Here is a 27,213-nt window from a genome sequence, read left to right as displayed (position 1 = left end):
AAGTTGCTCGTGATCCACTGTTCAGGTGGAAAAATGTTCCGAAACAGCATGTGCAACATGGTCCTATTTCTATAAAAAAGAAAATTCCAGATATGTACTCACACACACTCTAGTGGTTACTGTTAAGTAGTGAGATTATAGGTAATTTTATTTTCCCTGTTTCTTATCTGTCGTTTCTATAACACACATTACATCTGTAATAGAAAAGCTACTACTACTCAGTCTTTCTAAATGCTCGGTCATCTTTGGACTTAAGAACTACAGTGGTCTTATATCTAATGACTCACCTCCAACTTCACTCACATCCTGATTTTATTTCAACCATAAGCAGTACAAACTTCTAATAGGAGCTACTTGAGGTTCAGGTCTTCAAAATAAACAGAGAGGCAGGGTAGTGCCTGACAATGATCCTCAAAGTCTGTGGGAGGCAGCTAAAGCAGAGAAGTTACAGAATAAATGCTTATTCTAGAAAAGAAGGCTGAAAACAAATGAGCTTCATATTCAAAGGGAAAAGTTAGAAAAGAACAGAACTCACCCAAAGAAAACTTGAGGGGAAGCTGAAATCAACAGAAAATTGAAAATGATAATAGAAAGGATCAAAGAACAAAAGTCAATTCTTTGTGTGGACTAAAAAAATTAAACTCTGGCAAGATTAATCAAGAAAAAGGAGAAAAGGAAAAAAAATAATCGATAATAGGAATGCAAAGGGGACCACAGCTACACATGTTACAGAGATTTAAAAGATGATAATAAAGGAATGTTGTGAACAATTTCAGGACAGCACATTTGAAAACTTAGATGAAATGGACAAAATCCCATAAAAATATGATCCTTTAAAAATGACCCAAGAAGAAATTGATAAAGACTAAATAGTCCCATAACTAACCTCTCAAAGAACTGAACATCAATGGTTTTTGCAAATCTTTGCACAAAGTAAGCATCAGTTTTACCCCGCCACTTTCACCATGCTCTACTGACCATTTAGGAAGCACTTAACTCTAATATGATACAAACTATTCCAGAAAAAAAATAAGGAAACACTTTCCCAACTCATTTTATGAGACTGGTAAAACTTTTACCAAAGCCTGACAAGGGTATTACAAAATAGGAAAATGACAGACCAGGTCTCAGTCATCAAGAGAGACGAGAAAGTCCTAAATGAAATATTAGGAAACTAAAATGTAGCAATGTATATTAAAAGATAACATGATCAAGCTCTTTTTATCTCAAGAATGCTAAATTAATTTAATATTAGAAAATTAATGAAAATAAATTTGCCACCATAACAGATTAAAGGAAAAAAGTATGACCTTATCAATAGAGCTAGAAAAAAAGCATTTAATAAAATTCAACACACCAGGAATAGAGGGGAACTTCCTGGGGCGGGGGTGGAAGTCTACAAAAACTCTATAAAAAACACTACTCTAAATGCTCAAATATTAAAAGGATACCTTTTAAGATCAAGAATAAGACAACAGGACACCTGTTATCACCACTTCTATTTAACAACGACTTAGATGCCAAGAGTACAAAAAGGCTAAAAAATGTTTAAGGACTGGCTGGGGCAAGGGGAGGAGAGGACAGAGACTGTTATTAGTCTCAGATGACACTTCTTCATAGAAAATCTGAAAGAATCCACATTCATACTTCTAGAAATAATAAGAGCTTAGTGAGGTTGCTGGATTTTTTAAAAAATCGATATTTCAAAAAATCAGTTACCATGAACAAAGAGTTAGAATATGATATTTTTAAAAAGATATCAGAGACGAGGTCATGAAGCATGTGACAGCAGCTTACAGAGGAACGTGTGTTTGATGCTGTCCCCAAAGTGACAGCAGAGAGAAGCTGGCAGCTCCAAGAGCAGAAATCCAGGCATGGAGATTGATCCTGTAGGACAAAGGGGTTCATTATGGGCGAGACTAATACAAGTGGATTTGCCACATCCTGGGATTCTGCCTAGAATAGGGCAGAAGAGAGACACTAAGGTGCTCAAGGGAACTATAGCGATTCCTGTATGAAAAGTCACCAAGTGTTGAAGGGCTCCATGGTATTGCCATATCCCATAGAGATGGAAGGCCTGCTCCTGAACCGGCCAATGGAAGTACTCCAGAGCCTGCTTGGACACCTGTTTTCCCACCTACTTTTGCCCTTGCAGCAGGTCAGAGAGCACACATGGACTTTCAAAAAACAAAAGTATTATGTTACCTTAATACCTACCAGGTGGCTCAATTTAATTGTTTAACTTTGGTGCTAAGTTTCACATCCAGCAGCACTGCCAATAGAGGACTAATTGTCAGCTTAGAAGAGGAACACTCTCCACTATTTGAAGAACTGAGACAAGGTGTGGAAATTCTTAATCTGACAGTGGTTTCAATGTGTACCTTGTCTTCATTATACCAGACACAATTTCAATCCAGCCATCTTTAGGCCACAGTATCGTTTGTATACATGTACTCAAGGAAGGGCCCATTTTCCCACCTTATATTAAAGAAAGAGTTTATAGATAGAATTTCTGGACAGATTGATTGTTATACCTCCTTGTTTAGGATTTTCTATTTCATGAGATGTGGGGATACCACAAAAATGATTCAGACTATCACGGTTCCCATGGAGTCAGTTCAGTCACTAAATATGGATGAGATTCTGTTCAGTGGCTCAAAATCAAAACAGATTGAGAGTACTTCGAAAAGTTCACAGAAAAACAGAATTAGAAAATAATACGAATCTTTCCATGAACTTTTTGTTTTGTTTTGTTTTGTTTTTTGGTGACTGGCCAGTACAGGGATAGAACCCTGGACCTTGGTGTTATCAGCACCATGCTCTAACCAACTGAGCTAACCAGCCAGCCCCTTCCAAGAATTTTTTGAAGACCCCTCGTACATTGATCTACTCAAACCATCAAGTATTCCCTATTGTACAATACACCCAGGGCTGCAGGAGGAAGCAGACCCTTCTTACTGTAAATAATAAGGACAAAGTTTTCATCATATTATATTGTATTTCTTTGTATTGAATGTGAGACATAAAATGGCTTAGCAATAAAATCAGTACAATCACTAATTTTCCTAAGTGTATAGTATTATTTTCTGTATGAATGAATATCACTAATTGATTTGATTCTTTTCAAAGGGTGCAGCTCTTTACCTAAAATGCAAATTATAGCTAATCAGTTTTTCCCCCACTCTGCTATCTGTAACCAATCAGTTTTAACATTTGTATGTTTTTTATAAAATTTAGGTGTGATTCATTAACAAACTCTGTTTCCAAAATCAATATGTATATAAACATGATGATACAGCCATTTTTTTCAGACCTAAACATAAATAGCATTTTTTAAAATAAAATATACACAATGGTACACTTCCAAAAGTTTGTGGAAAACAGAATTAAAAGATAATACAAATCTTTCCATGAAATTTATGAAGCACCCTCATAGATATATCAAAATGTAAAACACCTAGGAATATATCTACCAACAATTATAAAACATTTGTAAGTAAACTTTTGAACATACTGAAAGGCATTTTTAAAATGACTAGATAAGGAAAATGTGGTATATATACACCATGGAATACTACTCTGCCATAAAAAAAGAATGAAATTCTGCCATTTGCAGCAACATGGATGAAGAAAATTATGTTGAGTGAAATAAACCAAGCACAGACGAAAAAATACTGCATGTCCTCACTCGTAAATAGGAGCTAAGAGAGAAAGAAGGAAGGAAAGACCACAGTGGTGCGTTGAATTTGCAGAGGGAGAGAGCAGACTTAGGGTTGCCAGGGGTGGGGGGGCGGTCAGGGAGAGGGTGGGTGGGGAATGTGAGGAATAATTACAATTTGTGGTAATGGGCATGCTGACAGTATTGATCTGATTGAATATCACATCTTGGGCAGAGGTGGTGACAGTCAGCTTTGTATCCCATGAATATGCATAATCAATAAAAAAATTTAATTAATTAAAAAACAAAAAAATAATAATAATTAAATTAAATTAAAATGCCTAAATAAATAGAAAGTCAATTCATGTTGATGAACTGAAGAGCTAACATAATGGTCCTGATTCTCCCTAAATTGATCTACAGAGTCAATGCAGTTCCAATCAAAATTCCAAATGTTGTTAAATCTGACAGCTGATTTACCGAGAAGGACCAAGGACCAAGGACAGCCCAAGCTGTGCTGAAGAAGAAAAAATCATGGTGGGTATAGGAGACTCACTTTCCCAGGCACAGAAAAGCCATGGAACAAGGGGAAACTCGGACTGGGACCCAGCCGGGAGTTTTGTTCCACTTTTACTAATAACTGGGACCTCAGGCCAGCAACTGCCCCTCTCTGGGCCTTGGAGCCCTCATCTCTAAACTACACTCACCCCCAGCTCTTCCACTGACAATCACACATACTCAAAATACATCCCAAAAGGGTCTGGAAACCCACACTACAATCCTGAAGTCACAGAGTCATTCCGACAGTCCCACAGACCACCTTCAGGAAACACACCTGTCTTTGGAGCTCAGCAGTAAATCCCATCCAAGCACAAACCCCACGCACCCCACGCCCGGCCGTCCACGTAAGCGAGGCTGAGAGGGTGCACTGCACGTGGCACAGGCCGCTGCTCGGGCCAGACCCCCACAGCCAGTGCAGGACCAGCTCGCTGTCTGAGTTCAAACTTCCTTTCCCACCTTAAAGCTGACTTAGCGTTCTCACTTGGGAAAAGTAGGAAAGAAGCATCTCTCTGCCGGTTCCTAGGTTCTGTGCGTCCTAGGATGCAATCAGAGCAGGTCCCTCCATGAGAACAATGCTCCGAGACCCCAATACTTCACCAAAGACGCCACTCGTGGTGCTTTTGAAGGGGAACTGTCCCACCAACCTGAGGCCCGGAGCCCAGCGGGAAGCCTCTGTCCCTAGCCCGTACCTGTATTTGATGTCAAATACCGTGGAGTCCTCCTCCTCTTCATCCTCCTCGTTCAGCGGGGCCATTTCCACTCGCTCGGCAGGAGTGGTGATGATGTCATACTTGCGGGTCTTCTTTAACCTCCTTCCCAACCTGGAAGAGGAGAAGCACGTTGACAAGAACACAGTCTAGAGGGAACGAGCCACTGCACCAGAGCCTCAGAAGACCCGGAAGACACAGACTCAGTGGCCGACGCTAAGTTACGTCCCTTCCTTGCCTTCCTCCCATCTGAGAGCAGGATGATCCCAACCAAAGGTGACCCATGTGGCTGCTCCAGCCCAGCTGCTGAGGCTGCTTCCAGGAGACCTAGTCAATACCCCAGCTGCCCACTTACGGCGCGGGACCTCAAGCAAGTGACTGACCTCGCTAACCCTTTATGTTCCTCACCCATCAAACAGAGATACCTGCCCTGTAATCATGATAAATAATATCTGAATGCAATGTTTTAAAAAAGCAAAATTCATGCAATAAAAAATCTGTGATGAACAAAAGATCGAAATGGTCGATGAGAATAGGATCTGGCACAGCCATGCGGTGGACAACACCATCCTTGAGCTAGCCAAGTGGGATCTGGGTCAGACCTCAGTCACTCTCTACTGTGTGATCAGGGCAAGTCAGCTTCCTCATAAATAAGACGGGATAAGAATAGTCTTCCTGTTGAGATGATGCACTTAATGAGCCTGCAGAAAGGAGGTTGTTGGCAAAAGTCACTGTTAGTAGCTACAACAAATAAATAGAAATCACAGCTATATAGGAAAAATAAGTTCAAGTGGTCTACAGCAGTGCTAGGCATCTATAACTAACAATTTATTGTATGTTCTCAAATGGCTAGAAGATAGGAGCTCAAATGCTCTTATCACAAAGAAATGATAAATTTTTGTGATGATGAATATGCTAATTTCCCTAATTTGATCCTCCATACTTTGTATACATATATTGAAATAGAACTCTGTACCCCATAAATATGTGCCATCAATACGTGTCAATTAAAAATAAAGAAATAATAATAAATAGAAATTAAACATGCTCTATCCTCTCTTGTATGACAAAAACTTGTGAAATGAGTCAATTTTGTTTTCATCATGAGGATTTATGAGGAGAATGGTTACAACACTACGCTTTTACCTTTGGGATGGTAGAATGCCACTGTGGGCCACAGGGAAAGCACTGGCCCAAGATGCTTCAGTCTCTAGAGTAAGACTGTGCGTGGAGGTCATGATATTTATCAGGGCATGACTGGAAAGTCTAAGATGCCATCCATTCAATATGTTATTGAAACCACCTAAAACTAGTTGAAACTGGTTTACTTCCCCATCTTAAGGCGTAGTACAAGCTGTCCTGCAGGATGTAAGCTGAGCACGCACAGAGAAGGACCTTGCCCTCCTGATGACCTCGAACTCCATAGGAACCAAAGATCTCCCATAGGAACCAAAGATCTCCCATCTAAAAAGCCAGCAATTGAGCCTTTTAGGAAGTGAGAGGTCCTTCAACAAGGAAGATTCGGCATCCAGCTGTTTCATTACAATATATGGCCTGCTTCAGAGCCAGCCAATCCACTTCTGTCCAGTCATACGGCCCGATGTGGAGCTAGCCAGTCAATTTTGCTTGGTACCTCTTAAAACCTGCCCAGCCCCTGGATCAGGAGAAAGTTTTGAGAGTGTCTTGCCTACTGTCTCCCTGACGGTTGGCCTTGCAAAATAAAGCCTTTTCTTTTCTCAAAAGCCAGTGACATGGTATTGGCTTCTGTGCACGTCATGCAGCAAGCCCTTGCTTGGTAACACTGTTATTACTACCAATGCTCTTTGCATTTATTCCTCCACTACCTTGAACTTTTCCCCAATTACTTTGTCTTCTCTGGTATCCCTGCTTTTTAAGAATGTGTATTTGATAGTGTCTATGAGAAACCAGCCAACCCCAAAAGTCATAAATAGGGCATTGAAGAACTATATTCTCTAAACATTCTTCCCACAGACCCTAAGCTGTTCCCAAGTGGAGGCCACATCAAAGACACAGGCGAGATTTCTTTGCCATCAGCACAGAGAAATTCTTCAGTAAGTTTGCAAAATGAATAAAAACAGAACTTCACTTTCAACTTTTCTAAAAATTTCTTAGCAACAGCAACTTGACCTTGTCTTACCTAGTATGATTTACTAAAAATATGATTTACTAAAGTGTCAAATCACTTACATAAAAAAATTTCAGTGCCATATCTTTGACATAAAGCAACCTATACAACCTACACTTCCTGCTCCTCATGTTTCTTTACATAGAGAAAAGGGGTACAGGTAAACACACACACACACACAGAGGCATGGGTGTGAGTCTACCTGGATTCTGAACATGGGATGAACACAATGCTAATGCCAAGCCTGTGGCATAAGGATAAACCAAAGGGACACTGCCAGTCGCCTCACTAGTGGCCCTGGAACAAGGGTATTTTGGAAGCAGGCTTTGTGTGGGAATACAAATGCTAACCTTATAAACCCTGTTGGTCCCACATTCTCTCCATCAGATTCTTCTCTTCTCTACACCTCCCCGCCAAAGAAGTAAAATAAATCTTTGCATTCTGCCCTAGATGATCCATAATCCCTGACCTATTCCATCTCCAATATTGGATGGGGGAAATTTAAGCCCAGAAACAGCTCCAAATGCTACAAACAACCCAAGACAACACTACAAGAAAAACCACCCATCCTCAAGCCCTCGAGTGCAGGGTTGAACTCCCAAACTACACAGACCCACACACCATACCTTTCTCAGGAAGACAGCCCTAAATCTCTGCCCAGATAATTCACAGCTGTTTGGAGGGAGCACTTGGTTTTGCAAAGGGGCGGGGCTTGCCCCTCTGTTCACTGTGCCCTGTGCCTGGACTGCCCATTTCCAACACAGCCCTGAGAAAGCATCTGGAACGTTAGAAAAGGAGATGTCCTATGAACCCGAGGACTTGAGGAAGCCCACTGTGGACCCCCACGAAGGCTGACACCCAGATGGTTTCAGGCGGAGGAGTCATTGCCCAGTTTGTGACTCTTTCTCAGGTATCACAATGTCGAAAAAATGCAAAATCTGATTCACAAACGTCACTGTACACTGGGGGCTTGGAGCCTCACTTATTCATCAGCCCTGGAGCAGGACTGACTGACTGCTGACCCTGGGAAAAGGTCTGGAGGCTCTGAGTTCAGCCCTGCCTCCAGGGAGTGGATCCCCATCACATATAAAATCACTTTTCCTCTTTCTGATTGTTTATAGAGACTTGTGATGAGAAAATTAACCTACGAGCTAAAATAAGGCCCTGGAACACTCACCCATGGGAGGAGGAGGAAAATGACACCAGACTCTAGAAAGCTGTGCCTCCACTGCCTAAATGCTAGCCTTTCCAACCACGCATCCTAAGAGAATAATCTCAAACCCCAAGATTACATCAAAGGTGTGATCCTTAATGTTATGTGTCAACTTGACTGGGCCACAGGGTGCCCAGACATTTGGTCACACATTATTCTGGCTGTGGCTGTGACTCTGATGGTGTTTCTGGATGAGATGAACATTCGAATGAGCAGCCTGAGTAGAGCAGATTGTCCTCCCCAATGTGGGTGGCCCCATCCAGTCAGTTGAGGGGCTGAGTAGAACAAAAAGCTGACCCTCCCGCAAGGAGTAAGGGGAATTCCTCCTGCCTGATGGCCTTCAAGCTGGGCCACCAGTTTTCTTCCTGCCTTTGGACTCAAACTGAAACATCAGTTCCTCATGGGTCTCACGCCTGCCTGCATTTAGACTGCACCTTACACCGTCGGCTCTCCTGGGTCTCCAGCTTGCAGATGGCAGACTTTGGGGCTTGTCAGCCTCCACAACTGTGCAAGTCACTTCCTTATAATCTCTCTCTTTCCAGATATACACACATACATACATACATACATACATACATACATACATACATACATACATACATACATATATATATATATATATATATCTCCTATTGGTTCTGTTTTTCTGAAAAACTGACTAATACAAAAAGCCATTAGCAAGAGCCCCCGATGGGCACTTCAAATGCCAGTTTTGACATAATGAGCTGGAGAAATTACATTTCAAACAATCAACTTACCAAGACACAACACCCTTTATAAAAGAAGAGTAATTTCTGCTGTTTCACTGCTGGGTGTGTTAATAAGGGAAAACTGAGTCTTGTGAGGAGTTTAAAGACACCAAGATACGTTCTGAGCAGAGGCGCACAGCTTGGGTTGACAAGGGCCTCCACTGATAGGAGGGAGAGAAACTGCACAATGTGTGAATAGAGTGGGATTGCTAATTACAAGGCAAACTCTTCCTTTACTAGCTATGTACCGGGCAGCAGAAGGGAAATTTATGAACAGAGTCAATCAGCATTTCCCACATACCTTCAGATCCCTGAGTCCTGGGGTCAGAGAACACTGAACCACCCTACCTCAGAGAGAGAATGTGAGAAAATGGGAAATCAGTGTGCACTTGAAACCCAAATAACCTTGCCGAGTCCTGCTCTTTCTTCGATAAGTGTGGACACTATTATGTGTGTTTTTATATCAATAACACTCCAAAAGACTTGAGCTCTTCCTGGGTGGCGGCTAAGCTATTTACATATATGATCACACACAAAACTTCTGAATCACCCTATGAGGAACAGGCTGCTGTTATCTATGTCTCATAGCAGAAGAAACTGAGGCTCAGAGAAGTCAGCTTGCCCACAGCCATGTAGCTAATAAGCAGCAGAGCTGGGGTCTATATCTCCTGGGGCCTTGGTAAATCCCTCTCCCATGTGGTCCCTGTGGTTGGGGAAGCCCCGCCACCCCCAAGCTCCAGGAGTGAACGTGGAACTTAAGCCTGAGTCAATCGATAAACCGCAACCCCAGGCCAGGCAGAGGCAGGGGAGAGGAGAGGAAGTCATGCCCTGTCAGTGCCAACGACCCTCGGCTGGGAAGGATGGAACAGGGGCAGGTGGGTGCCCTGACCACTGGCCTTGAAACCCAGAAGATGGAAGCCATCTCGCCACCTTCCAGAAACAGGAAATAAAGCCAATGTGGTAAGGGGCAGATTGGAGAGAGAGACCAAGTCCTAAGTCTACTCCAAAGCCAGCCCTCCTTGAGCACTACAAAGCTACTCTCTTGTTCACAAAGCCAGTCCAGGCCGGGTTTTCTGTCACACACAACCAAACCTAAGGAATTGTAACTGGGGGAAAAGGTCTCTAAAGGAAGGCTTGGCGTGAAGTGAAACCACCACTGTAATAACACACACCATCTAGGGACTTTTTCCCCACATTTTAATAGTAGACTTTCCACACATAAGTATAATTTTCCCTTTTGCTCAAGCCCTTTTAAACCCTAGGACTCTTCCCCTGTGGAAACAAAGAACTTCAGTGCCTCAGTGACGACAGCGTGACATTCTTGCTTAGGGCTACCTGTGAACAGGTTTTTCCATGAAGAGGAACATCCTGGTGACCCCATCTCATAGGACTGCTCCCGGGGCAGTCTGAAGTCAACAGAGTCTCCTCAGCCCTCACCTTATGCAGAGACGTGCACAGCACCTCTTTCTAGAAAGAGCCTAGGTTTGCAGTCAGACTGGGGTCACAGCCCACTGTTCCTACTTACAAAGCTGTGTCCCTTTCGTATAGGGGGTGGGGTGGGGATACCTTCAGAGAGAGCAGCCTGTGAAAACTGAAGCACTTCCTGCTGAGGAAGGAGGAGATTTAGAAAACAAGAGGAAAGGGATTGCTGGGCTGTCCTCAACAGCATGGCCCCTTGCTGCAGTTTTTCCTTTCTGGAACAGGGTCCCATTCATCAGGTGGCCTTAACAAAGAAAGGACAAACTCCGTTTTAAGTAAATGTCCATGTCGTCTTCACAGAAAGAGGCAAGGCCAAAGAAGTTCTAGAAGGGACAAGGCATCCTTCCACTAGAACTAAAATACACATTTCTAACGAGAGAGGAGACGCTCAATCCTGAAGCCAGAGAGTTTATTTACACAAAGGACCTTTCAACAGCTGGTCAGAAATGGGTTTCCCAGTGAGCACTCAGATGCATCACTTACACAAACAAGGAGGCTGAGGCTAACGCCAGAGCTACGCAGACCTCCTTCCTCGCCCTCCCCCACAAAGAAAAACAAAACAAGACTAAACCCTTAAGGGTTGGTTCAATTTGGGGTCTGGCAGTTGGGGCCATAGACTGGGAGTCCGGGTGTCTCCACGCCCTAGAAGGAGCACTCAACAGATACTTCTCAGGCAGTCGTAGGTCCAATCACAAGTTCTTTTGGTTGCCAGCCAGCTCCTGCTATGACCAAAGCAACTAAAAAAAAGCTTGTGTCAACAAAAGGAGGGCATACTGTGCTTTTGACTAGGAAGTTCCAATCTCATAAATATATCAAGCCACCTAAATTAATCTACAAGTTTAATGAAGTCCAGTAAAATAGACAGATTTTTGCTGGGGACCTAGATTTCAAAATTCATAGGTGGGTTGTGAGTGAGGGGAAGCAGCAAGAATAAAATAGCCAGGAGAATTCTGAAAAGGAGAAATAATGAATGAAAATGGACCTACCAGAGACTAAGCCATGCTGCAAAACAACAATAACTGAACACAGTAGTAGTGCCACGTTAATAATCAGACGCTGCAGCAGAATAGAAAGTCCAGAAATAGACCCAAATACACACTGGAATCTAGTATAGAATAAAGGTGGCATTTCAAATGAATGAGAAAAAAGTAACCCATCTAATATATTCTGTTGATAACCACTCATATCTCATACTTTATGCCAGCATAAATTAGATAGATCAGACTTAAATGCAGAAAACAGAACCATAAAAGTACTAGAAGAAAACATGGGAGAAGCCTAAAAGCCACAAAAACAAAAGGATGATAAATTCAAATACATAAAAAATGTCTTAAGTCAAGATGAATGATCAGTTGGAGGAAATATTTCTGACTTATATTATAGATAAAGGACTAACCTCCTTAACATATATAGAGTTTCTACAAATCAATTAAAAATGACCAATAATCTAATTGAAAAACTGGCAAAGGATATAACACACACAAAAAAAGAAAACGCAAGTAGTTCTGCATTCTTAACTATGAAAAAACATCCAATCTCGCACTCAGTAAAAGAAATGCAAATTTAATCACCGAGATTCCTTTTTTCACCTATAAATTTAGCAAAACTTGATATGTCTGGAAACACACTGTTGTCAATGATGTAGGAAAACAACCTCTCTCATTAACTGCTTATGGAAATGTAAATTGTTACAACATATACAGAGTGAAGTTTGGCAATACCCATCAGTTACAGAGGTAACTACCTTAACCAGCAATTCCATTTCTAGGAATTTTTCCTACAGATATGTTTCCACATGTGTGAAGTGATATCTACACGTCCATTAACAGAAAACTGATTAAATAAATTATGATACATCCATATAACGAACACTAAGCAGCTACATAAACAAACGAAGCCGCTTTTTATACACTGACAAAGAATAATCTCTCAGACACACGAGACATATATAAATATATAAATACAGATATAAAGCAAGATGACAAGCATAGTGTAAAAGATAAGGAAGATATCCACATGCAAAAGAATAAAGTTGGGCCCCCTATATACCATATAAAAAAATTAACTCAAAATGGAATTTATATATAAGTATATATATATGTAAGACTTCCATGTAAGAGCTAAAACTATAAAATTCATAGAAGAAAACACAGCACAGACCTTTGTAACCTTGGATTAAGCCATTATTTCTTAATACAACACAAGAAGCAGTAGCAGAAAAAGAAAAAAATAGATAAATTGGGCCTCATCAAAATTAAAACTTCTGCACCTCAAAGGACACCATCAAGAAAGTGGAAAAAAAAAAACCCCACAGAATGGAAGAAATTATTTTAAAATCATATATCTAATAAAGACACTTGTATTTACAATATAGAAAGAATTCTTACACCTCAATAATAAGACAACCCAATTTTAAAACGGGCAAAAGATATGAATATACAGTTCTCTAAAGAAGATATAATACAAATGGCCAATAAGGACATGCACAGCAGGTCAACACCATTAGCCATCCGGGAAACACAAATGACAACCACAAAAAGATACCACTTCACACTCACTGGGATGGCTATAATCAAAAAGACAGACAATAACAAGTGTTGGCATGCAAAGAAATTGCAACCCTCATACTCTTCTAGTGGGATGTGTAAGAGTGCAGCATCTTTGGAAAACAATTTGGCAATTCTTCAAGAGGTTAAACATAGAGTCACCACATGACTCAGCAATTCCACTCCTAGGTAAACACCCAAGAGCAATGATAACATATGTCCATACAAAACTTGCACACAAATGTTCAGAGCAGCATTATTCATAATAGCCAAAAAGTGGAAATAACCCAAATATCTATCAACCAATGGACAGATAAAATAAAAGGTGATATATGCATTCAATGGAATACTATTTGGTAATAAAATGAAGTACCGATACATGCTACGACATAGACAAACCTTGAAAACATTATGCTAGATAAAATAAGCCATTCACAAAAGACTACCTACTGTATGATTCCATTCAGACAGTCCAGAATAGGAAATCTATAGACACAGAAAGTACACTAGTGGTTGCCAACGACTGGAGAGGAAAGGGGACACAGGGAGTGACACTGATGGGCACAAGGTTTCTCTCTGGAGTGATGAATATGTTCTAAAACTGATATTAGTGATGCACACACAACTCTGTGAATACACTAAAAACCATTTAGTTGGATTCTTTAAATGGGTGAATCGTATGGGATGCGAATTATATCTCACTAAAGTTGTTACAAAAAATAGGGAAAAAAAATGTTTGTATGTATACGTATGTATGTATTACATTCATTTGTTTTTATATCTATAAAATCTCTGGAGAGAGTCACAAGAAATTGGAGTCAGCATCTAACGAAGGAAACTTCGTGGCTGAGGGACAAGAGTGAGAAAGAGATTTTTCACTATATTCTCTTTCGTTCTTTGTGAAGTTTGAACCATGTGAATATATGACCTATTTCAAAACCAAGTAAATAAATAAATAAAATTCAAAGTAAGTCCATGAAATAAATTTTGAAATTCTGTATCAGGCTGCCCCTCTCACAGGAGACCCTTCTCCCAGAGCCCACCCACAGTCCATCTGTCGCCTCTGCAGTGTGGCTTTGTCCTGCTCGCCTGGTGACTTCAACTCAAAACTTTCCTCCACTCAGTCGTTTCCATTTTTAAGCCCACTAAAGCAATTCTGTAGCTCAAGGACTAGCGTTCTGGGGACTCACACTACTTGTCACAAACAGCACACATTGCCTCTGACATTTTTAAAAAATTAATAAAGCAAATGGAAATGGAATGTTTGGGGAGAAGCCTGAAGCATGCAGCTGCTGGGAGTGAACCACACAGGTGAGCCATAATGCCAGGCGGTCACTTGCGACCCTTTGAGGACACAGGTCTGTCTCGTTTTTAACCTCTGAGCTCCACTCTGCACTCCTCCTCAGAACATAAGAAGTAACTAAGCCTCCCCTGAAATGCCAATTCAACTTGAAGACAAAAAAAACTACGACTCCAGAACCCACTTTGCAGCACTGGCCTCTGCCCCACCCTGTAGGGAAGCAGGTGCCTGAGTCCCCTGGAGAATCAGTGGGTTAGCCAGGATCTCAACAGCACAGCCACCACTGCCTGCCACCAAGGCATCATCCCCCTTGCCAGCTCCTTCTCCGTTCCTGCCCTGGGCACAGCCCCCTGCACGCCACCGACACACTCCCTTTAAAACAGTTCCAACAAGCCACTGAGAGAAGCAAACACCAGTGTGACAGGAATCTCGTCTTACTCCACTGCAGACGAGCAACTTCAGACAAACACTAAGTCACGTGAGATGAAAGCAATTTCCTTAAGTGCAGGAACAGCTTCAGGATCTCGGCAGGGTTCCGGGCTGAGCCCTCCTGGACACAGATGCTGGAGAGCTTCCCAATGCACCCACGGCTCGCCCCTGTCCCAGGGCCGCCCCTTCCCCACCACACTGCAGCCCCTCTGTTCTGGCACCCAGCACGCAGTCAAGCACAGTGACTCAAAGCACCAGGGCAATAATTGAAATGCCCAAGGGCCCCGTAGACACAGGACACCAGAAAAGCTGGATTGGTGCAAAATGAACGTGGGAACAAACACGGTGACAAATAGTGACCATCTTCAAGTCATGAAGACAAAGAGCAGCTCCATGCCCAGCATGGATGGGGCAGCAGCTGCTTGCTCCTGCCATGATTCTCCCTGCACCTCCAGGTACTCCCCTCTATCAAGAGAAGCAAGAGACCTAGATTTTTATGTAAAGACTCTCAATATTTAAGTGTTTTCAGCTGTCTTAGTTTTTAAAAACATCATGCAGATCAAAAAACAAAAAATACAAAACAAAAAAACATGTCTGTGGGCCACATTTTTCTGCCTTTTTTCTTCTTCTTTCAGATTTTTGCAACCTCTCACTTAGCTTCCTGGCCACGGTTTATTTGGCCATGAGGGACAAAGCATGAGTGGTATTTAATAGTTCAGCTACAAATCATGAGCCCAGAGAGATGTAATGATACGCATGCTCAACCTAGGTCCTCCTTATCTCTGTTCACCAGCACTTCAACCACAGTTAAGGGGTATCAGTCATTACTTATAGAACTTCCCCACCTGGGCACCAGCCCCTAGGCATTAACACAGCAGTGCCATTGTTTTTTTCACCCCAACACTGGCATCCAGCACATGACACAAAGTGTGCCCCAAAGGCTTCCTCTCATAGAAGATTACACAACAGGGCCAGATAACCCCAAAGAGCTGCACTACAAGTCTTAGGGTTTTCTTCACAACACTGCAGTGTTTCACCTCCTTCTGCTCCCCACCCTGTCTCTCCTTCCCTCCTTCAATCCCTGATGGATAGATCCAACTCTCATCCTTCCAAGACAAAATCCACACAGCCTGGGTTAGACCCACTAGAGGAGCCACAGGAAATAAGGCAACAGCAAATGCCCCAAGACCTGTTCCTCCAGCTCTCTGGTGTGTTTGCAAAGGGCTGGGTCCACTCTGTTTTTATATGAGGTGCCAGGTGAGAGAAGCACGGCTTAAAGCAAGGAAGTCAGCCTCAAGAGGCAGCTCCTCGGTTTAAAGGGCAGCGGCAAGATGACCAAGAAGGTCTGTTTGGTGGACCAGAGGACCCGACCACCACCTGGAAACTGTGAGGTCACTGTGCTGTGTGCCCTTTCAGCATCCACTTGTCCCTGCCACGTGGTAGGGGAGATGTTGGAATGTCAGTCCTCGCCACTCCTCACCTCAGGGACTGCACTTCTCAGCAGATACTCCCAAGCCTAGATGTCCAGCTGCATGGCTGGCATTCACATGAGCACAGTTCACTGTACTTTATCCTCCTCCTCACCGAGCCTTCTCCCCTGCCCAACCACCCCTTCATGATGCCACCCTTCCAAAGTGGTCCTTCCAGCACCTTCCACAGGTCTCCCCAGCCATCCTGCGCCTCCATGGCAGCCACGCCACTATTCATCCATTCTTTTGGCAATACTTATTACATCTAATCTGGGACAGCATTTCTACTTTTTGTTGTTGTTTTGTTACCACACTTATATACCTTTTTTTAATATATATATGTATTTTTTATTGATTATACATATTCATGGGGTACAGAGCTAACCGTCAGCACCTGTGCCCAAGATGTGATAATCAGATCCATACTATCAGCATGCCCACCACCACAAATTATTCCCTGTATCCCCCACCCAACCTCTCCCCAACAACTCTATGTATGCTCTCTCCCTCTGCAAGTCCTAAGCACCACTGTGGTCTTTCTTTCCTTCCTTCTCTCTTAGCTCCCACTTATGACTGAGAACATGCGATATTTTTCCATCTGTGCCTGGTTTATTTCACTTAACATAATTTTCACCAAGCTCATCCATGTTGGTGTGAATCCGTGTTGGCAGTATTTCATTCTTTTTTATGGCTGAGTAGTATTCCATTGTGTATATATACCACATGTTCCTTATCCACTCATCTGTTGATGGACATTTAAGTTGGTTCCATATCTTGGCTATCGTGACTAGATCCGCAATGAACATGAGAGTGGCTGGCATTTCTAAAGCAGCCCTTTGATTATTTCACTCCTGTATCCAAATCCTCCATTCGCTCCTCAGACCCACTACAAATCCCAATATCCTGCAGGTGGAATTGGTGTCTTCCAAAATCCAGCTGCACCAGGGGAAGGGTGAGTCAGAGCCCTCCCCTTCCCCAGCTGCACTGCCTTGAGCAAAACACATGACCACTCTATGCCCTGGTTTGCTCATCTATGAAATGCAGGACCCCAACAGTGTACCCTTATGGGAATGAGGAAACATAAAATGCTTAGCATAGAGCCTGGTGCACAGGAAGGGCTTAATAAATACTAGTTGCTATTATTGTTACTGTCACTGTGATTTCCAAGTGATCATTTTCTCAAACCCTACCCACAGCAAAACCTGCTTTATCCATCTGGCCCTGGGAAAACCTCGTCTTCCTCCCACCCTGCCAATGCTCCTCCCCAACAATGCCTTCCCAGACCATTCTGTCCCCAGCCAGAGCCACTATGGCTGTCCTCTCTCACTTTATCAAGTGTTGCTTTTGAAACATGGCTCCCCTATTGAACTGGATGGCTTCTTATCTGCCAAGCATAATCACACAAGGGCATTATCCTACCTCCCACATTGAACTGGATGCTACTTGGCTCTGATGTGTTCTGAGTCTGTCAGTGCTCATTAAACACACTGGGAAGAATACTGTATCCATTCAGCCACGTATTCTCCCAGGTGCTGGGCTGGGGGCTGGGGAGACCTAGCTAGACAAGGACGAAGCTCAAGTCCGCCATGTGTTGGAGGACCAGAAAGGGCCAAGCTGAGTATCCAAACACCCGGCCTTAAGTCCCACTTTTCCTACAAACCCACTGGGCAACCTTAAGAAACCCTCCCCATTTCTGGGCCTCAGTTTCCTCATCTGTACAATGGGGTGGAGGGAGGGAGGTCAGAGGAGCTCTAAATGGAAAGAAACCCCACACCTGAGAGTTTCCAATGCCCCGTGACCTCCCAGGTCTGGAAGAACCCTGTCTGAGCTCTTTGCTACAGCCCCTCCTCTGTGCCACACCTGCCAGCAAAAATGGTTTCCTCCTCCCTGCACCCCCAAGAAAATAAATATCAAGTCTGGATTCCTGGCATATCACCCTTAGATTAAGTATAGATTTTTTTTTTAAGTGAAGCTTTAACATGATTCTAAATTCATGATCTGAGAACTTCCCTTTGCAAATGGTTAGAATCAAAACATCATCCATAAAACTAAAGTACCCATCACAACCCACGAAGCCCTCTCTGCTTAAATACAGGAGGGTTTCCCTCCTGTGACACTCCCCCTACACGATGCTCTGCAGACAGTGACTCTGGAGTCTTCCCACCGCTTCCTCCTAGTGCGCCTGATGTCTCAAGAAGGACCTGCATCTGCAAAGACCCCCAAACGCCAAGGGCACATGGGCATGAGGGTCTATGGGTAAAACCACATAAGCCAGAGGGCTTGGGATTAAATTAAAGAAGGATTTTCCTCCCACTCCAGTTTTACAGAAGGAATCACTAGCAGGTGCCAGGTCCTCACAGGCCTGTTAATAAGGACAGTCACGAGGCACCTCCTTTATCGGGGAATTGAGAAGTCAGCAAGGCTCACTCGGGCTAAAGAGTCACCAATTTCATTTTGAAGAGGCTCACAGCAGATGCACCTGCCTGATTATTTTGGCCATATGGCTGCATCCTCATTTACGAGCAGAAGCAAGACCAAAAGGTTGGGTGTAAATTACATCTGTTTTCAGAATCGTATTTTTAAATACAATAGGACACTTGGCTGCTTAAAGGGGAGCCAGGGACTTGGTTGACACAATCTCATTCTAAACATCCCAACAGCCCTTGGAAGCATGTTCTCTAATTAATGATGGGAAGCGGATGCCCAGAACAATTCAATAAACTGCTCACATCAAACAACCAGCAGGCCTCACAGCCAGGGTTCTCAGAGTTTCTCAACCTGGCACCCTTGACATTTGGGGCTGGACAATTCTTTGTTGGGGGAAGGGGATCTGTTCTGTGCATTGGAGGGTTTTTAGCAGCATCCTGACCTCAGCCCACTAGATGCCAGTAGTAGTCTCCCCCACCTTCACTCCCCACTCCTGACAACCAAAAATGTCTCCAGACTAGGCCAAATGATACCAGAGAGCAAAACTCTCCTCAGTTAAGCACCATTTGAGGGGACTGATTCTTTCCATGTGTCATGATGTTTTGAAGAATAGAATCAAGGGAATGCTCTCTACTGTCTAAAAGACAAAATCTGAATTTTTGCTGTATCAGTTTTGTTTAACACTTCCTCACTGTTTTCATATAAAATTCAACATGCAAGAAGATGAATATGTGCCACATCTATAGTTCTTCCTCTCAATTCAAAACCTTGGTCAAACAATCAGAAATGACTTTCTGATGCTAAATAAGTTCCGCATTCTCTCTCAAAGCCATAAAAAGGGACTGGACCATCTAACCATGGCTCCACCTGAAGCTCCAATTTATTAACATAACATTGATATACTAATGAGCAATGACTAAAGACATTTCAGACTTGTAACTTCCCCTACATGCTAAAAGTATTAAGCTTTTATATTTTCTTTTAAATAATTTTTCTTTTTATTAAAAATGTAAAAACACACATGATGGAAAATTTGGGAAATCCAGGATAAGTAGGAAACCTTTAGTTCCTTTTCAGAGACCTGGCTTAGTAAATTAAACAAGCTTCTATGGTTCCAATGTCTCCAGGACATGGTAGCATGCACCTTTGCCATCAGCAGCTGGGCAATGTCAGATCACCTAGAATTCATCTTCCCAATCCCTCAGGAACCACCAAAACAAATCTTCCTTTCAGACAAGAGGATTTTATAGAGATTTAGAAATAAGAAGTGACTGGGCATACAGCCAGTAGAGATATGGGAGCAATGGAGTCTGCACCAAAGAGCTGGGAGACTCGCCAAGACTGAGAAAGGATCCCCAGGAGGTTAAAAAAAAAAAAAAAAAAAAAAGCTGTGGGCTCTAGGTGGTGGAGTTTCCCTGACTTGCCCGCACCCTGTTCAGAAGACACCAGGGAGTAAAGTCGGATTCCCACCTTCCCCTCCCCCCAGAACTCAAATGGTAAAGTGTTCTAAGAGAACATGTGGGGCAAAAGGTACTGGCTTATCCATGTTATCCCTGAATCCATGCAACTCCACCAGATGCTTTGCAATATAAAAAAAAATTAGGAGAAATCGCAATTATCTACTTCCCAGACACAGCCTCCTTGTGATTTCCTTCCAGCTCTCACACTTAACAGACCCACGGGAGTCTGCCCCACCGGGTGCTGGGAGGGCCTGCTCTCGCACACCACCAGAGGGCGCACTATCTTGAAACCTCCTTGACCTCCTTCCAATTTCATCTCTAGTCTAAAAATACTTTACCTTAATGATAAAATACATGAAAAGGATGGAAATAATTCTGCAGATGGGGAAATCGAACTGATTAAGAAGTATAGGAAGAGACAGCTGCTCAACCTCAGCAGAGAATGGAGAAATGCAAAGAAAAGCAACGAGATACCAAATTATACCCATACGATTAGAAAGCATAGGGCTGGCTGGTTAGGTCAGTCAGTTAGAGCACAGTGTTATAACACCAAAGTCAAGGGTTATCATTGCTCTCTTGCCATGTGATGCTCTGAGCCTCCTCGGATCTCTGCAGAGTCCCCACCAGGAAGAAGACCCTTACCAGATGTGCCTTCTGAACCTTGGACTTCTCAGCCTCCAGAATTGTAAGAAGTAAATTTTACTTTTTTTATTAATTACTCAGTTTTAGGTATTTGGACTAAGACATAGGTGTGCACCCCAGACCCTCTCATACTGGTCCTCAGGAAGACATGTCCAAAGATAAAGCAAGGAGCTAAGTGTACATACAGGGAGAGAAATAATGAATACACGTTGACTAACTGAAACAATGTAGAAACATATCATGAATAATAAATAAATAAATTATAAAGAAGGAATCACCCACATTTACATGCAGGCACACATGTATATACACATTGATTTCTCATACTACACATGCTGTTTTGCAACCTTCACTCAACAATACATAGCAAGCATTATATCAATGTCATCATTTTTAACAGCTGCACAGTATTCCACTGTAAGGATTACCATCATTGCACATGCATCTTGGTGTTCTGTTCTAATCATTAACATTAGAAGCAAAGAATATATCTCACAATGAAAAACGTGTATGCCTTAGGTATGGAATTGCTTGATAAAGGTATATATATTTTTCACTACAGTACATATTCTTTGCTTGTAATTTTAAGTTTCCTTGGATTCATATTTTTTCTGTTGTCTGGCAATGTGACTCCTTTAGAGAAAGCAGGACTGCTGCTTTATAAGCAATAATACTTACTACACTCTCTCCCTCTATCTACATTGTTAAGAAAATGGAGGGCCACCACCCAAACAAACTTCTACCTCACTGGTGCCCAACATCAACCATGCATCTAGTCACAGAGGACATTTTGAGAGACATCAGCAATGTAAAATACTTGGGAGTTCAACATTCTTTTGCTAACAATATCTTTATTAAATGCCAGCTTGTGCCTGGAACTACATTAGGTGTTAGAGTGACACAGATTAAGGCCCAGCCCTGCTCTCAGGAGCCCTCAGCCTGATAAAGCAGAGGCACACATGCAGAGTGACACTTGACTCCAAGTAGGAAATCCAAAAATCGAATGTGCTTTGGGAGCACAGTGGGGCTCTGGATGGGGAGGCTTCTCAGAGGAAGTGACACAGGGGGCAGATAGCAATGAGTTGGCCATGTCTTGGTGGCAGAGGGGAGTCCAGGCTGAGGGTCAGAGTGGGACAAGACACTGAGGCCTGAGCCTACACAGTGCCATTGGAGAACCCCTGGAAGTCCAGCAGAGCAGCGGGCAGAGGGGCATTGGGCAGAGCCGAGATGGGGCTGGAGAGGTAGGCGGGACCCTGGTCATGAAGAGCCAGCCTTGCCGGCACACCAAGGAGTTTGAACACAGGAGGAACGGGGGTATGGGGGAGAGCAGGTGGATAGAGAAACGATGAGACCAGTTTTCTGGCAGAAGAGGGAGAATGGACTGGAGAGGGGCAAGGCTGCAGGCAGGAACCCCAGCCTAAAAGATACCACTGTGATTCACGAGAGACAAGGTAGGAAAGCAACCCAAGCAGAAACAATAGCGACAGGTGGAGAAACTTCACAGGCAGAAGGTGGAGTGGGCAGAGGTGAGAGTCTCAGGGAGACGCGGGTGGGAGAATCGCCGGGACCTGGTGCCTGCGTGCCAAACAGCTGGAGAAGGGGCAGGTAGAGAGGTCACCTGGCCAGCATAGCGGGCATTTGGACAACCTAATGGAGGAGTGTGGAGAGGGGGAAAAGCCACAGCACAGACCACCAAGTTACAGAGATGGGGTGCTAGCTTTGCCTTGGCCACACAGACTTGGAGAGTATTCTAGAATCCAGAGATGGTTTATTCCACTCTCTGGAATGCAACTTTCTCATCTGCGAAAGAGCACGTGGGGACTGTGTGCCATCAAGGCCCTTCCCAGCTATAAAACGCAAGTTCTTATCTATGTCAGAATCCGGGGTGGCAGCTGTCCACCCAGAGACTCGCCCTAACAAGACACCTCCCTGGGAAGAGAAGGCAGACCGTGTCCATAACCAGCTTGTCCTATGAAGTGTCACCTTCTTTCAGCACTCCACACCCAAGCCAGCGAAGACCTCCCTTCCTGGCCTGAGTGCCGGCCATGCGCTCAGACACAAGGCCCCTCACATCTGGTCGCATGCTGCTTTCTTTTCTCCCTTGCTTCTGGGTAATAAAGAGCAGACTGGCAAATAGTTCAAATACCTTCTTAAAAAGTACACAGCATTGTGGGCTTGTTGGCCTATTTTGAGCTAAGTGTTTCAAACCTCCAGGCTCAGAGCTACTACAACTGAACAATCAGGCAGTCAGTAAATGATGATGGTGCCTCTGCTGAATGCCAGGCCCACATCGAGCACAGAGACACTAGATGAACTGGACAGCCCTGCCCTCCAGGCTGCTGCTGAGTGTGGGGACTGGGCACGAACACGGCAACACAGTGTGGCATGGTAAGGGTTGTACTGAGGATGCACAAGGTCAGGGCTGGGGAGGCCAGAAAAGGAAGCTATGTAGAGGAAGGAGGATGGGAGCTGCATGCAGTCCTTGGGGGCTGCGTGCAGTCTTGGAAGATGTGGAGCAGGAATCGTGCCAGAAGCGGCAGAGCACAAGCCAGCACCACAGAGCATAAGGAAGGGGTGCAAGTGGTGAGAGACGAGGCCCATAGGGCTGGTCGATGGCTGCAAGGTGGGCTGGGTCAGTTTGTAAAGGCCCAGAATGCCACCCCTAGGTAGTGCCATGCCTAGGAAGGGGCTACAAAGAGCCACTGGAGATTGCAAGCAGAGGAGTGAGGGCAGCAGGAAGGGTGGGTGAAGAGGGGGCACGTCAACACCCGAGGAACATCAAGGAGACCAGTAGAGTGAGGAACGATGTGGCCTGAGCCACAGCAGGGGGTGATGGAGTGAACCAGGGACCACTGTTCCCCCTTCTCCACTTCCTCAGACCACTGGCACTTAATCTTACAGACCCGGAGGAAACACCTGGACTCAAGGTCACACAGAACCAACAGCAAACCTCAACAGATAGCTCCCAACCCTGGCTTTCCCAGGTCTGGTTTCTGCTGCTGTACTGAAAATGCTACCCAGAAGAGCAAGCCCCGGCCCCAAACCTTCAACAGCTGATCAAACACCAGAGCACAGTATGTACACTTGGAAGTGGAGGGAATGCGCTGTGAATAACTGACAAACACACCCACATTTCCAGGCTGGCTGGCCTGAGTAACAGGACACATGTGGTTCATTTCCTGCGAAAACAGGATTTCCCAAGCATTAGGGGGAAAGTCCTCTTTGCATCCCACTTCTCCAGAAACCTGGGTCATCTTTCCTAATTTCCCAGAAACTTTCTCCCTGAACTTGAGTAACCTACAAAAGCTTCTCCAAGATCCCTCATGTCCCTGTGAACGTTTATTGGGGCACCTTAGTCAGGCAATGGCCTAGGAGAGCTGTCTGTGTCCCCCCACAAGTCACCAAGGCCACAAAGGGTCGCCAAGCATCCTGAAGCCCAGCTCCAACCCCTGAGGCAAAGTACCCTCCTACAGGTGCCCTGAGGACACCCCCCTCCCCACAGCCCCCACGCTGAAAACGGATTCTTTCTGTAGCAGACTGGCGAAAAAGAAAAAAGCATTTGGGCATAAGGCAGCGGCAGACTGAAGCGGGGAGAAGAGGTAGCAAGATTAAATTGAGACGGTCCTGGGTTCAAATCCTACCTCCACCACTGAGCTTACTTGGATAAGCTACCTTGCCTCTCAGGAAACGTTTTCCTCATCTGTGAAATGGGTGTAAAAATAAATTCCGAGGCAGGTAGTCAAAATCCATAAAGCTATTGTTAGTGTTAAGCATTAGCAGAGTTAGCAAATGGAACCCAATATTTATGACTTATACGTATCATTAAGGAAAGGGGAGAAAATTCCTAAAATATGTACCAGGAAAAACCAGAGGAGAGCACCCGGCCGCCCACCAGGCAGGGCAGGGAGGCGCACGGAGACGCCGAGGCCCGAGCAGAAGCGCGCACCCGGAGCACCTGTGCGCGCAGGTGGGGCGGACGCGGGCGCCAGCAGCTTGGCGATGCCGCCCGCTCGGCCCGCGGGGGAAGGAAAAGGGCGGCGGGACCCACCTGAAGACGCGCAGCAGCAGGCAGGCGATGAGAAGGGCGGTGAAGGCGCACGCCACGATCACGGCCGCCTTCAGGGTGGGCAGGTCGCGGAGCAGGGTGGAGATGCGGGTCACCAAGGCGTCGCCGCTGCTGTTGGAGCTGCCGCCGCCCGCCGTCCCAGACCCGGTGCGGGTGGCGTTCCCGGGCCCCGGGCCGGGCCGCGGCGGCGGCGACCCGCGCTCGGGTTGGGGCTGCGGCGAGGGCGCGGACTCGGCTCTGCGGGCGCGGGCGGCGGGGGCGGCCAGGAGCGCGAGCAGCAGCAGCAGCAGCGGCACGAGCGGCGCGGGCGGCAGCGCGGCGCGCATGGTGCGGGCGGGCGAGCGCGGCTGAGCCCCGGGTTCCGCGCCCGCGCCGAGGCCTGCAGCGGGGCTCCCGCGGCGGAGGCGGCTGCGCGGTGCTCGGCAGGAAGCTGCGGCGCCCGGAAGAGCCCGCGCCGCCGCCGCCGCCACGGCCACCAACACGTTGCACCGAGTCATTCGACGGGCCGTGGCCCCGCGTGGGCGGGGCAGGCCAGCGGGCCCGGGTTCTGGCTGTGCCCTGCCCGTCCCGGGCTCCAGTTCCTTCGGGACTTGGGACCCCGTGGAGAGATAATAACTGGCGGGTTCGCTCTTGTGCAGGCGCTGTGCTGCACATTTTTCGTGTTTTAATTTACTTAATCCTACAGTCCCCTTTGGGGACAGGAATTCTATTATCCTCCTTTGATAGTTGACGTAACATCCAGAGAGTCTGCTCACAGCAACCCAGATTGTGTCAGACTAATAATCAAAGACTGTGGGGACCTGGTGGGAAACCCCCATTTTGCAGAACGGGAAACGGAAGCCTCCAGAGTGAAGTGGGTTACCTGATACACCCTATGCACTGCTTCTATTTTAATATCTCCCCCAATTTCCCTCTTTCTCAGAGAGTTTATCTAAGGACTTCAAGTTTTTCAGGCATTTTGCACCTCTGCTTATGAACTAGATTGGGATGTGAATTTCTGCATTCATACCTTTGCTGTAAAACAGCAGTTGGGAAGATTAATGCCCCCCCCCCCCCAGCCAGTTTGCAGTTTCGGATTCCAGGGAGGCTTGCTGCCTCTGGTTTGTAAACTAAATGATGCTTCAGTGGAGAAAGACATTGTAGAGGTTCTAGTGGGAGGCTGAAGGTGGGAATTGAAAGAGGACACAGTCCTGGAGCACTAGGAACTATTCCCAGAGCCTCAGGGTCCCTCTCCCCCTTTACCCTGAGAATAGATCCTGGCAGATGCTCTCCAGTGGTGGATAAGCAGCTAAACACACATGACAAGGACCCAGTGACCTTAAACAGCTTACTTCTGCTTCTGCTAGAGACAAAGACAGATAAATATAGCATAGTGTATTAGTTTATTGCTGCATAACAGATTACCCCAAAATTCAGTGGCTTAAAACAACATACATTTATCATCTCACTGTCTGTGGGTTGGGAAGGTGAGCACAGCTTAACTGGGTCTTCTGCTTCAGGGCCTCTCACAATGCTACAATCAGGGTGTGGACAGGGGCTGGGGGTCTCTTCTGAAGGCTCAACTGGGGAAGGATCTGCTTCCAATCTCAATCAGCATTTGTTGGTCAGATTCAGCTCCTTGCAGGCTGTTGGGCTGGAGCCCATTGGCTGTTGGCCAGAAGCCACCCTCAGTTCCTTGCCGTGTGGGTCTCTCCAACATAGCAATTTAATTCATCAAAGTGTGCAAGCCAAGACAGCAATAGAGTCTACTGAGCAAGACAGAAGTCACTATCTTATGAACCCTAATCACAGAAATGACATTCCCACCCCTTTGCCATATATTGTTGGTTAGAAGCACGTTGCAGGTCTTGTCCACACTCAGAGGGGATTATCAGGAAGTGGGGATCATTGGGGCCATCTTAGAAGCAGCCTACCACATAAAGTGTGAGGCATTTTGATTTGTGGGGAAGGAACAATGTGCAGATTATCAGAAGTTCTCACCCAGGAGGTACTATTTGAAATGAATGTTGAATATGCAAGCATGCCCAGTGATGGGAGGTATGGATGGAGAGATCACACGATTTCGGTCTCTTCCAACTCTGAAATACCACTTTATGGCATGTTAAAAATGCTGCATTAGTAGAGAGTCAGCATTATCATATTACTGTGATAGACGATATAACAGAAATTCTTTGAAGAACCACCTCTGATAGCCACAATTTTGCAGCACTGTTCTCTAAGGCATAAATTTCAGATGCCACAGCCTCATATTTTTGTGCTCAGAAATTGCTGCATGGTAGAGCAAAGATGTCCTGGATGAGAGGTTTTGCCACTGAGGGGCCTTGGTCAAGGACTTAACCACTGAATACCAGTTTTTTAATA

At 45.0% G+C, this 27,213-nt stretch overlaps 1 protein-coding gene and 1 pseudogene across 1 annotated transcript in view; one reads left to right on the top strand and one right to left on the bottom strand.

Moving 5' to 3' along the window:
- FAM174B (family with sequence similarity 174 member B) overlaps positions 1 to 25,496 on the bottom strand; it is a 32,528-nt gene extending 7,032 nt beyond the window's left edge. Inside the window, exons 1-2 of the mRNA XM_063090476.1 lie at positions 24,835 to 25,496; positions 4,909 to 5,040 (exon numbers count right to left, since the gene is read on the bottom strand). Of these exons, the coding sequence (XP_062946546.1) occupies positions 4,909 to 5,040; positions 24,835 to 25,349 (647 nt within the window). The 5' untranslated portion in view covers positions 25,350 to 25,496. The remainder of the gene's footprint in view (positions 1 to 4,908; positions 5,041 to 24,834) is intronic.
- On the top strand, positions 1,875 to 2,427 carry LOC134371691 (ragulator complex protein LAMTOR3-like; annotated as a pseudogene).
- Positions 25,497 to 27,213: the final 1,717 nt, after the last annotated feature.

The sequence above is a fragment of the Cynocephalus volans genome, chromosome 3 (genome assembly GCF_027409185.1).
Source record: "Cynocephalus volans isolate mCynVol1 chromosome 3, mCynVol1.pri, whole genome shotgun sequence".
Taxonomy (NCBI): Eukaryota; Metazoa; Chordata; class Mammalia; order Dermoptera; family Cynocephalidae; genus Cynocephalus; species Cynocephalus volans.
Note: the sequence above shows the minus strand (reverse complement) of the source record. Positions and strands in the feature narration are given on the sequence as shown.